General features: G+C 42.6%; 1 protein-coding gene and 1 long non-coding RNA gene across 3 annotated transcripts in view; one reads left to right on the plus strand and one right to left on the minus strand.

Annotated features, from left to right (window-relative positions):
* Nucleotides 1-536: 536 nt before the first annotated feature.
* The window catches only part of LOC128455041 (receptor-type tyrosine-protein phosphatase S), a 63,350-nt gene continuing 51,375 nt past the window's right edge, over nucleotides 537-12,511 (minus strand). The window contains exons 28-36 of the mRNA XM_053438669.1: nucleotides 8,605-8,724; nucleotides 7,822-7,976; nucleotides 6,581-6,866; nucleotides 5,727-5,905; nucleotides 5,210-5,336; nucleotides 4,987-5,112; nucleotides 4,152-4,306; nucleotides 3,920-4,055; nucleotides 537-3,124 (exon numbers count right to left, since the gene is read on the minus strand). Coding sequence (XP_053294644.1) covers nucleotides 3,056-3,124; nucleotides 3,920-4,055; nucleotides 4,152-4,306; nucleotides 4,987-5,112; nucleotides 5,210-5,336; nucleotides 5,727-5,905; nucleotides 6,581-6,866; nucleotides 7,822-7,976; nucleotides 8,605-8,724 — 1,353 coding nt within the window. The 3' untranslated portion in view covers nucleotides 537-3,055. The remainder of the gene's footprint in view (nucleotides 3,125-3,919; nucleotides 4,056-4,151; nucleotides 4,307-4,986; nucleotides 5,113-5,209; nucleotides 5,337-5,726; nucleotides 5,906-6,580; nucleotides 6,867-7,821; nucleotides 7,977-8,604; nucleotides 8,725-12,511) is intronic.
* On the plus strand, nucleotides 9,420-12,215 carry LOC128455043 (uncharacterized). Of its 2 annotated transcripts, XR_008341672.1 has the most exons (6): nucleotides 9,420-9,521; nucleotides 9,930-10,112; nucleotides 10,732-10,818; nucleotides 10,946-11,010; nucleotides 11,579-11,726; nucleotides 11,957-12,215. It is a non-coding gene; the product is annotated as an uncharacterized LOC128455043 (long non-coding RNA). The 2 variants fall into 2 exon arrangements; XR_008341671.1 differs by having other exon boundaries at nucleotides 10,732-11,726.

Below are 12,511 nucleotides of genomic sequence, written 5' to 3' on the forward strand. Positions count from 1 at the left end.
TTGAAGGAACCTTTGAATTGGGACGGTCTAGCTCCATTCCCAGTATATATGATTTTAAAAAGTGCTTTAATGTTGGGTTTTTGTTGATCATAGTCACAACCTGACTTTCAATAGAGTCAACATACATCATCATCATGTCATAATTAATTTATGATGCACCTGAAATTCCAATTTTTCTGACTTCACGTGAAAGTTCCTGAAAACCAAAATGAATGAACCTCATATTTGACAACTATACGTTATATTGTCATTGTATAGTGTTGAGTTTGTACTACCGCTAAAGTTACAGCAGAAACTGAACATTTAAAGCTCCACACCTGCTTAGAATCACAAATGAATGCAGTGCATTTCACCTTAGGGTTACTTTGGTCCCATCTAGTGGACAAAGAGTGCATAACACTGACACACACATGCACACACGCACACACACAGAAACACACGCGCACAAACCACAAGTAACCAAGCAGCTCTTTGTGCGGTATATCCAATCATCCTGCTTTTAATACAAAGTCAAGATACAATATCTACATCCATGGTTTGAAAGGAAAGAACAGGTACATAAGTGAGGGGGGTGGCGTCATCAGAGCTGGCCCTCAACACATTTCATATTATGTTTTGTGTGTGTTCCTTTTATATATACCTCTCGACACAATAATTAGAAATCGAAAGAATAACATATTTTATATATGTCACACATCATCAAGACTTCTGGACCACACATAAAGTTCATATCAGAATCTTTTTTTTTTTAGATTTAAACGATACCTTCGAGGGTGCTTGTAGCTGGGCGGGTTCTAACCCAATCTCTGTCAAAAATACACTTGCTACCATGTGCTCACCGGCAAACTATATACCAACAGTGTGTCTGCTCTATAAATCTAATTTCTCTGATGCCCTTAAACCTATCACGCTTGGGTGGGTCACACCACTGCGGCTGCTACTGTACGGAGGTGGAGTGGGGGGGAGGGCTTTAAAAGGGCATCACTGGAAACTTAAACTATGTGAGCCTCTAACGTACATCTCTAGCTAACTAGTCGGACATCAGTATTCAGTATCAAATAGCACCCTACACAGAGGGCATACTTCATCATAATAAAGCAAATAAAAAAGCACCAGAACGGACCATTCAAAATAAAAAACAAACAGCGACAATATCATAATTTTACATTGGCTCGCCAAAGAAACAGGTAAACAACAGCTTATTGGTTATATTTGCTAGATATCCCAAATAAATAATTAGAAACAAACGTAAAAAGTAACAAAATAGAATAATAAATATTTTAGAAAATCATATGAAATAAATATGACAAAGTGAACGATAACAATAAGGCTTTTTTCGCGACGATAAGAACTACATCACATCCAATCCCACGTTATATCTTGTGCTCAGACGTATGTAATTGTACTGTATAGGACTCCAATGATAAGACTGTATGTACAAAATTGTGTAATTGCCCAAAAGGTCTGACACACTGGAACATCGCTGTGCTCTTCAATCACCACGTGGGCCGGGATTAAATGTCAAATCGAGGAAAGATATATAGCATATCCATATCAAGGGGCTTGTGCGGTTGTACGGGAGAGGACAGAGGGGGACACATCAATCGGTTACGTTGGGATGTTCTGTACAGTGAGGTTTAGGGATCGAGGGATTTTTAATGGCGGAGGTGGGAACGGGGGAGAGGACGGCTGAACGCGAGCAATTCACCATCTGTGCTTAATGCTTTGTTTTCTTTTGGGATCTTTCATCCGTTGTTGCCTTAAATAGTAAAAAACATCGTAGGGATTTAACCGTAAAGTGATGCAATTCAAGAAGTTAGGTAAGCTTCAGAGGAGGGAAGGTGATCGGGGTGAACAACTTTCATCCTCAAGATACCGGATGACGATAAAGGTTCAGCACACAACGCATGAGCATTAGGCAGCATGTTAAAACACAAGAACTCAGTCGGCGTAAGGCAAAGACGAACAGTAAAAACACACAAAAGTCTGCAGAAATGGGCTGAGGACTGTTTTCCGTTCGAGAGAGAAAGGGACTGAATCTCAGTGTGTTCATTAGCATCTCTTTCACTAAGCCACTGTTGAACTGTCACAATGGGACTGACATCAAGAGGATCTGAGCTGGAGGATGAACAAGGACGACGGCAAATATCAAGCAAGCTTTGTCGAGTGAGGAGCGCGCCGGATTACAGATCTCAGCCCAGCCGAGGTTATGATGGGCTCTAATCACTGTTCTGAGGCCAGCGGTTACGCAGTGAGGACGGCGAGCGCGGGGGGGAGTGTGAACGGATCCTTGGCCAGTGTTTTGAGAGCGGCCTCTGGTCTGACTTGGTGGTAATGCTGGATAAAGGACGGAGCCACCTCTCCTCGTAGGTCACGGTTTCCCTTGGCACTGTGCGATGGGTGAATGAGCATCCACACGCCCAGCGGTCCTCAGGGTGGTGAGTCCATGCTGCAGACTTCTGCTGAGGCGTGAACAGGTCATCCGCTTTAAACTAGTATCAGAAGGACCTGCGGTAGCGGTTGGACACCTTCGACTCACAGACACATAGAAATGTTTACCATTGCACTTTGTAACCCCTTAGTACATCAAACCGATAGATACAAAGTTGAGGATAAAAAGCCCATTTAGGGTGCAGCAAATATCCAGGCTCTTTGTGTTTTTGTTTTTTTATATATATTTTTTTGTATTTTATACACATATAGTATCATAATTCCTGTTCAGAAGCCGTTTGTATTTCACTGGTTCATATTGGAGATAGCTGACCACAACAGACATGTATTATACGTCCTTCACACTGGAACACTGAGGTAAGTATATGGATTACACATGGACACTCTCCACACACACCAGTTCCTCGGGGTGGGGGAGGCCCTGATGAGTGTGGGTGCTGATAGACACAGATTTCTTGTTGCTGTTTTTGTTGTTGCTTTTTGTCCTTGTTGGTGCAAGATTCATCTTCGAATCGTTCTCCCATAAAAGTTCCACTGCTGTCTTTCTCCTCGGTTTGTTTGTGGACCCGGAAGCAGAAAGATGGACGCGTGGTTGTCTCTTCACTTACGTTGCATAGTGGTCAAAGCTTCCCAGGTACTCCAGAGCAGCCTGATAGCAGAACTGGTACTCGTCCTGGGGCGAGAGACACAGACAGAAAAGATGTAAGAAAAGGGAACACTCTACATTAATAGTTTCTAACAACTATCCAGTCTCATATCATGACAATAACAACGATAATGCACAAACTCTGATTTTAAAAACATGTAATTGTCAGCAAAGGTTTTCTGTATTTAGATTTGCTATGTTGTATTTAAAAGAATCTTCTAAAAAAATTTGAATTTCCATATTTAGGGACCTTTTTTCAGATTATCTTCAAAGATTAACACACACACACACAAACACAAACACACACAAAAAGGTAAATTAACTATTTAAAAACCCACTGGATTATCTAAATCTTTTATAAATGATGACAAGAGGATGGTTTGGAGACACATAAACAGCGACAAATGAGATATTAGTATTTGTAAACTTCAATCACACCTAAAACATTTTTAATAACTACAGTTTTTTTGAAAACGTAGAAATCTCGAATTGTGATAATTTGAGTGCATAATAAAATCAGCACATATTGTAGTTATTCAATTTTAATTTAATTCAATTTAATTTATATAGCGCCAAATCATAATATAATTATCTCAAGGCACTTTACATAGAAACCATTTCCCACAAGTTACTATTATTATATACAATTTTTTTATTTTATTCTCACATAAACACAAAACTGTAGAAAACCCTTCAGCTTAGGTCTAATTGGACGACTCTAAGCTCACCAAACGATGTTGGATATAATATGAGAAAGATAAGAATATTGTTTTAATCACTACTGATAGTTTTAGGTCTTTTCTTGCATGATCCAGTATTTACCTCAGTCTGCACCATGGCTGGTCTCTGTGTCCGCAGCATCTTGACGGTCTGGAAGATGTCCACCGCTCCTTCGTAACGCATCCTCTCCAGGACGATACTCAGAGTGATGAACACACCAGTCCGCCCCACACCAGCACTACAGGCACGAAGGAGAAGATTGGACTGTAGTTTACATCATAGTCGAAATGAAGAGTTTCACCACGAGCTGCTGAGGATCATCCCCCCTGCTTACCTGCAGTGAACACTGATTGGTCCATCCTGACCAAACTGCTCCTTGGTTTTGTGCACTTGGCCAATGAAGTCAATGAAGCCCTCTCCAGATTTGGGCACACCTTGCTCTGGCCAATCAGTGAATTGGAACTGACGCACTGTCCGTGATTGGCCGTCCTAAAGGGGCGAGAAAATGATAAGAACAACGGCCGATACATATTTACTGAAAAGCTGCGTTGATCTGACAACGTGTCTGCTGCAGTTTACACAATCAAGATGTTTATTCTGAGGACTGAGTTCTCAACCTCTACCAAGGAATATCCTCTTGTTTCCTTCTAATGATTTGTGATATCTGACCCTGGATCAGTGGCTGTGGTTAACTTTAAGCTGTAACGTCAGTATGTCTGCTATTGTCAGCCACTCAGGACACAATTACATCTTTTCTCCTCTGCTCAGCCCTTCTGACGCCCCTTTAATGGAGATCAATAGACCATCTGTCGATGTGGCGTCAGTGTAGGACAGGCTTAACTAGAGTTATCTATGACCGGCACACACTGTGCACAGGCCGAGCGGATGTGCACGTGCATGGAGGGTCTCGCACACACAAAGGTCTCCTACACGCTGTCTGTCAAGATAATCTGGAGACAGAGTGGTTGAATGAGGAATGTGGGGTGGCCAGTCGATAGTGTTAACCTATTGTGTTCGCTAACCAGAACACACTACAGGTCGATAGGACATTTGCTCCGATGGCTTTTAACAGCACGGATGGATTAGGAATAGGGCAGGAAAGGCAAGGAGTGTAACGTTACATACAACAGGAGAACAGGAGTCTTTAAACAGCACAGACATGAACCCACCCTGGCGTCCGTGACTTTGAACTCCCGCAGGATGTACTGAGGCATGTTGTACTCCGCCATGGGATCCACCACGAAGTACTGGTACCTGGCTGAGCGCTCGGCAGGCCAGTACTGGTGACACTTCTCCTGAGGGAGCAGAACAGGAACAAAACAGTATTGATGTGTTCGGTGTAACATCGATGAAACCTCCTGTCATATTTATATTTGCGTATTCCGTCCATACCCGGCCCATTTCTCTCAGTTTAGTGAGCATGACCACTATAGTGGAGTTGTGCTCCCACAGCATCCTCCAGAAGTCCTCTGTAGTCTCAGCAAGCGGACCCTGGGTGGCAATGTAGCCTCTCTGCTGCCTACACACACACACACACACACACACATACACACACATTATGAAGCCACCTCGTCCCCTCATTCCCGTTCCTTCCACTGTCAAGCATCGGACTTTAAAAAAGGAGGTAATGCTTCAGGCAAGAAGAGGAACAGTCAAAACACGTGTGTGTGACCACTCTGAAGGCCTGAATCATCACAATCCACCCAGCAGCCTCCCCCCCCCCCCCCTTCACGGGGAGTGAAGCGAGTGCAGCGCAGCGAGACAAATGTTTACAGTAATGACAGATCTGACAGGACGTGACAGGTGAGAGTGCTGTGGTGAAAGCCCATCCAACCCGCTCACTCATCAAGCCATCATAGGAGGACGAGGGGGTCAGGTCGCGTTAGTGCTCCGCGGGAGGACAACACACCTGTATCCGTCTATGTAGCTGGAATTGATGTAGTCGGAGCCCTCCAGGCCTCTGATTGGCTGCAGGCAGACACGGGTGGTTTCATAGGGCATGATGTTGACCAGGCGGTTCTTGAATTTGTTGCAAGGCAGGTTGGCTGTGACAAAGCGGGACGTGTGGGCTTTGGTGTTGGCCAGTCGCTGGATAGAGATAGAGAGAGAGAGAGAGAGAGAGAGAGAGAGAGAGAGAGAGAGAGAGAGAGAGAGAGAGAGAGAGAGAGAGAGGAAAGGCGTTTTGAAACTTTGATCTGGAGCAGGAATATTTGCCTGGTTAGCTAATAAACAAAGCTACGATTGTTTTGTATATGCTAGTTCTTAACCTGACTAGGAACATGACAGGAAAACAAATTCTGGTAAACTAAATATTGCTTGACATTGTTTGGACTGCCTTCAGGTTTATTTCTTCAGGCCTCTGTTGACAGCAATTAAAATAAATCTCTTGTTTAACTGCTCACAGCTGATGGACACATTTCTGTAGGATAAACAGTCAAATTAACATTACTTTTCTATAGATATTTGTCGTTATTTTTCTAATGATACATGTAAATAAGCTTATACAGCTAGCTCAGGCTCATTTACAGTGTTTTGTCTGATTAATGAGCACTGTCCCTATTTAAATGAAGTAAAGAAACAAGTAATCCATAATGAGGAATTGGTAGTAAACAAGTGCATGCATACAATCAAAAACTTAAAGGTGCCTGCACAAATCAAAAATTTATAAACCACTAATCTCCTCTTCTTCCCAGACAAAACCTCTGAATTGAATTTAGCCAACCCTATAATTCAAACCCTTTCCCCCTGGGCTCTCTCTCTCACCTTAAACTCCAGCTCCATGCCGGTGACGTGCTCTCCGGTCTCCACCTTCGACAGCTTCTGCATGTAGGAGTACAGACTCCTGGCGGCCACCTCCGTGTTGCCACAGGCCACGGCCTCCAGCAAGGCCTCGTGAATGAAGCTGTACTGGTCCTCCGTCTGCACCATGTAGTTCCTCTGCGAGCGCATCAGGGTCACGTGGCCGTAAATGTCCACGGTGCGTTCATGTCGGATGCGTTCGAGCATGGCGTCGATGACGATGAAGCAACCGGTGCGACCGACCCCAGCACTGATGGGGGGGGGGGAATAAAAGGGATGTGAGTTGACCGCTTAAGGCATTTAATTTAAAAATAATAATTTGGCATTTTGGGAAACACACATATTCACTTTCTGTAGCGAGATAAAAAGCTTCATGACAGAGTCCATTGAACTATATTTGGCCTACATGTTTTATTTAAGTGAAATCTGAGTGTGTAAATTATATATATTATACATAACTATATAATGCATGCTCACAGCGTGAACACAACTCCCTGCTGACAACCCCACATCACATTTTGAATTTGCAAAAATTATCATTATTTGATTTGGGGATTTTGTTTGGATTAACCTAAAATTGAAAAACTGTTTTTGGTCCCCTATGGCCCTTTGGTACAGGAAGAGTAATTAGTGATTCTGATTGTTGAGTAATCCTTGATTTAATCCATTTTGAAGCGTCATACAAATCTCATCTAATTCTCGGCAAGAAAGCAAGTCAAAAGAATGTCAAATGTGAAACTATTTCTTTAAGAGAAACGTGTGTCTTTCTGTGTGTGTGTTTGTGTGTGTGTGAGTGCAGCATTTGGACAGACAGAGATACAAATACATAGACAAGCTAACATTTCCTTCAATATTTTCTAGAAGAGAAGTATAAGATTTCAGATGAATTATTTGATAGATTTTAGAGTTTATACCTGTCATTATAGATTATAAATGACATCATAATTATACAAAGTGTTAAAAAAAGTGGTGCTTGCCAGTGGAGGAAGTGTAACTACATTATTCAACTACTAGGCACCATGTGTGGTCTCGGTCTTACACATGCTGTGGGGACCTACAGCTGTTTACACAGTCACATTAACATGACGGAACTTAAATCATGAAGTCTTTAGGTGAAGAATTTGAATGTGTTTTAAGGTTGTAATGAAGTAAGGTTATACAAGTTGTATTTAAGGTTAATATAATGTTCAGTTACAGTGATGTACCTGCAGTGAGCGATGATGGGTCCGGCGTCGGGTGGGTTGCAGGCTTTGACCCTGCGGAGGAAGTTGAGGAAGGGGGTGGGATACTCTGGCACACCGTGATCTGGCCAGGATGTGAACTGGAACTGACGCACCTCTCTCCGCTCACTGCTGCCGCTCTGACGTAGGACACAGGCACAGACAACTGTTGTCACTAACCCTGAAATCATCATCGTCTGTACATACACATGAGTAAGCTTCATCCTCACAGCAACATTGGAATATTATTATTACATTCTTCTTCATACAGTGCATTTAGGAAGCCTTTTATTTGTATTCAGGAAAAAATGACACTGTTTATATCTCAAATATTCCTGCATTGAACATGAGCTTGAAACAAGTTGCTGAATATTTCAGGTGCATTGTTCTCTACTGTCAGACGTGTCTCCTAATTTGACGTTTCACAACACATCAACAAACATTCAGAGAAGGGCTGCAACACTTGGAAGCTGCACTTGGCCTAGTTCCTGTGTTCTGTAAGTAGGCCACAGAGACACGCCAGTCTGCCGCTCCTCGATTAGCCCTCCGCTGGAAGACAGAGCTCTGCCTCCGACGGTGATCACATCTCAGCACCTGACACAGGAGGGCTGGCCTGGTTTGAACACTCCAAGAAGCCCCGACTAATCGATTACCCTCTGGATCCCAACCGTAAAGTCAAGTGATCAGCGAAGGCAACAGTAAATTAGAGGAGAGGGCAGAGTGGTGAGTCAAAGGTGGAAACCGGAGGGGAAGAGCAAAGACATTTACCTTATGTAGGGACAGGGTGCGGACGCAGAAAGTGGCCAGCTCCATCGTGTCCAGCAGGGTGACCTGGATCATCCCGTGTGTGTCCGTGCCGCGGCTGGGCCAGTACTGATCACACTTTATCTACACGGATACAAGAAAGTTATTGTTTCCAGACTGGACTGGATACCCCATAATAGACTCGACCTAGAAATAGCCAACCCAGTCTCATCAGAAAATGTTCAATGGCAACGTTGGTCCACTTGGACCGACGTTACCATCTCACAATCTGGCCTCTCAGATTGTGAGATGGTAACATTTAGTCCTCCCATTGTTTTGCATTGGCGTGTTCTCACGTCACGTGACTCAAGCTCCCGTCTGCGGAGAGGAAAACATGGCGGAGATTCCTTGTTTTTTCAGATAAAAATATAATTTTGTAACTTAGTTTGGGCATAAAAATACATTCTGACACCATTTCTAGCGAGAAATGTGCTCTTTGCTTCCACAGTCTTCAGCCAGTTCGTGCTTATGATAAATATTTTAATAGTTATCACGCATGTTTTTATCGTTGCTATGATGGTTGCCATGGCACCACGGGCGCAGCTTGGTGTTTAAATCACAGTCCCTGCGTGGTGTCCTTCAGTGATCGTGAATGTTATTCATGTTATATAATAGTAATATTTGAGGCTAGATTACATCTCTAATGAGAAGGATCCTGCGAATCTGCTCATACCGAGGCCGGCCCGAGTGCGCGACCGGACAGAGTGGCGCGAGCCGAGCGGCCCAAGCGGCGCGAGCGCGCGAGCGGCCCGAGCGCGCGAGCGGACATGACGTGTGGCTGTCGTAAAAACCCTATTTGTAAACAACCAGCCCTTTAACTCGGGGCTGCGTCATAAACACGGCGCGCTTGGAAGACCACGATGTCATCTCCCTTCTGTCAGGTAAGTAGTTTATTGTTTTTAAAGATCGTTACGATCTAGGTTTACAGTCCGAGTGCGGAGAGAGTCCGTCAATCCACACTATGGACGCTGTTCATCAGCTAATACGCCATTGTTAGCCACATGCTTCAGCCCACGGTAGCCTGTGCTACCTGGGAGGTGAATACATGGTTGTTGAAAGCAGTTCAAGACGCTTAGCTCATCATTGAGGGACGCTACAATATAAATATAAACATGAATTTGATTTATGAATGCTTTAGATTAATAAGGAGTGTATTTGTCTACCATTACTCCACAATATCAGGTCAATTTGGTTTAATGTATAGTATGCACTATGACAATAATGTTTCCATGTTATGGAGTTGCGATTCATTTTATAAAACAATTGCTATGTTCTGTTTTTTAATCAAGGAGGATACAAGTGAAGCTACAGGAGTTTCATTAACGTCAACAACTTGGACCAAACAGTTTGTTTTGCTTGATGAAGAGCAGGAAGGGCAGCCTGGAGAGAAAGAGAAGCCGGGTTGAGCCCACTACCATCATCCACGTACCACGAGGAAGATGAGGGAGAGAAATGATCCTACCATTAAAGAGGTACTTTTAAGTTACATACCAGAAAAAACATTTTATATAATTTGCCAAATATACATTTTTATTAAATCCCCAAAGTACACTTGCTGAAATACAAGTTAATATCACACTGAAAGAATTTTGATCAATCATGCTTCCCTGCTGTGATTGTTTAACTAGGAAAACAACTTTTTCCACAGGAAGGCAAGTAAATTTAAGGAATACATGTGCAAAGTTTTCCTCTGTTATGTATAATGATGACCCCCATCAAACATAATGTTAGCAATATTTACACCTTTTAATTTATACTGTTTATTTCTGTCTACATGTGTGAATTTGCCTTCATTAGTTTCAGAAAAGAGCGATGATGTATCGGTCAGTGGGCGGCAGCACGAGACTCCGCAAACTAGTCTGTAAGCAAAGCAGACGAAGGCATCGAGGTTGCGGCCTGCCATCATTGTTATTTTGCTTAAGGGACTGAATATGTTTCATGTAGAAATATTAGCATTTCCCTTATATCTACCAAAACTGCTTGTTTCACAGACTGCAGTTTTGTTTTGAGCTGATGTGGTGTGCAAATACAACCGTATCTGCAATGGGTTGTGGGGCATTAACATTTGTAACTCTAATTTTGTTTTGACAGACTGTGAAAAGAACGTTGAGAACATCACCACTCTACAGGAAGACACAGTCCAGTAATGGGTGTCAGAAGTTCAGTAGTGAACGACAGGTACTGTGGAAAAATATGTGTCATTGTTGTACAATGTCCTTTGACTCTGTTTAAACAAGGTCAACACAAAAAGGTTTGATTGTAAACTGATATCGGTATGAATTCATGTTATTCTCCTCGTCAAAAGAAACAAACAATCCAAATTACCTGCAGAAAGCCCTTGATGGACGCTTCAGCTGCATCGTCAGACTGGTGAGACAGCAAGATGCCAACTTTAATGCCAATTTATTTGTGTAACATTCTGTGACCAAATGTATAGATAACTTTTTGTAGATTGTAAAAATAGATAACCCATTTATTACAAAAAAACTACACTAGAATTATCGCACTGCGTTGTATGACTCCGCTAACCAGAGCAGTGTCCGTCTACATATTTCTACATATTTTCTCTCATATAAATTACACTGTATCTCTTGACAACTGAAACCATAAGATGAGGTCAGTGTGGCCTTGACCTTTTTACTTTAAGACAAATACAAAGTTAGACAATCCGAAAACATGCAGTTATGCCTCCGGCGACTCGCTATTGCAGAGGCATTAAAACCGTAGTGTAGTAGATTGGATTTTATTGGTGTTACATTGGACATCTTGTATGGGTACACCAAAAAATATATTTGGTTTCACATTCTAGATGGCAATAAGCAGAGTCATCAACTCAGGAAAAATATTTCTGTAGAAAAGAAAGCCTTGTATGTGTGTATGTATACATACACACAAACGCACAATTGAGACGTTTTTGTCTTTTATCATATATTCTCAGGCAGTTCTGATGCATTTACTGAGAGGGGACGTGAGGGCCTACTCTGCGTGCTCAGAGTTCAAGCCCAGCAGGCTGCAGCGGGCCTGACATATTCTGGAACAGCAGCACAGTCTTTGGATGACTCCTCTGAAGATGAAAACATGGCGAGGTACTTCTCCACTGATGAAGAACTGTGAGGGCTGTGATTAGCTACACTCTCTTGCTACAAGGCTACTCATGCTACTCCCTGGCAGCCTTAGGAAGGCATTAGCTTGCTGTGTGGTAGCTGTTAGCTTCAGCATTTTTAGTTTTTAGTGGCCTGTCTGACGTTTATGTTAAAAAAAAATCAGAGGGAACCATCTTCATAATTTAACACTATGGTTTGTTTGTGTCCTTCAGTTCTTCTCAAGAGAAGCAGTACAGGTGTGCCTCAGCTCCACGGTCCCTCCTGCAGCCTCCGCTCCTGATGCTAACCTCATGTCTCCATCACACCAAGCAGCAGACCTGGATTGACAGACCTTTCTCCAGAGCTGCCCCCTCCCTCTGAAACCCCCCTCTCCAAAACACTATTTGTGTAGTTTTTAAAGTATTTTTTGCATGAGAATTGTTGATCATAACATTTCCAGCAGATGCCTTAATATAATGTTTGTGCACAATAAATGACATTGATCATAACATAATGGTATTTCCTTGCACTTCTACACCATGATATTGTCAGATAAGATGCTGATTACATTAAAGCAGTGAATGCTCTGCTTTAAGCAACATAAACACACAATGATTCAATGGATCTGAAGTAGAATGGGCACATTACATTCTGTAGAGAATGCCTCAGTTATGGAAGTCAGAAAATAACTTTCTTTATCTGAGGTTCCAGTCATTTATAGTCACAGCAAAGCACACAGGTCTGGTTGTCTAAGTGGCGCCCATATCATATTGTTTAAGATGTGTAAC

The sequence above is a fragment of the Pleuronectes platessa genome, chromosome 13, assembly GCF_947347685.1.
Source record: "Pleuronectes platessa chromosome 13, fPlePla1.1, whole genome shotgun sequence".
In the NCBI taxonomy this organism is placed as follows: Eukaryota; Metazoa; Chordata; class Actinopteri; order Pleuronectiformes; family Pleuronectidae; genus Pleuronectes; species Pleuronectes platessa.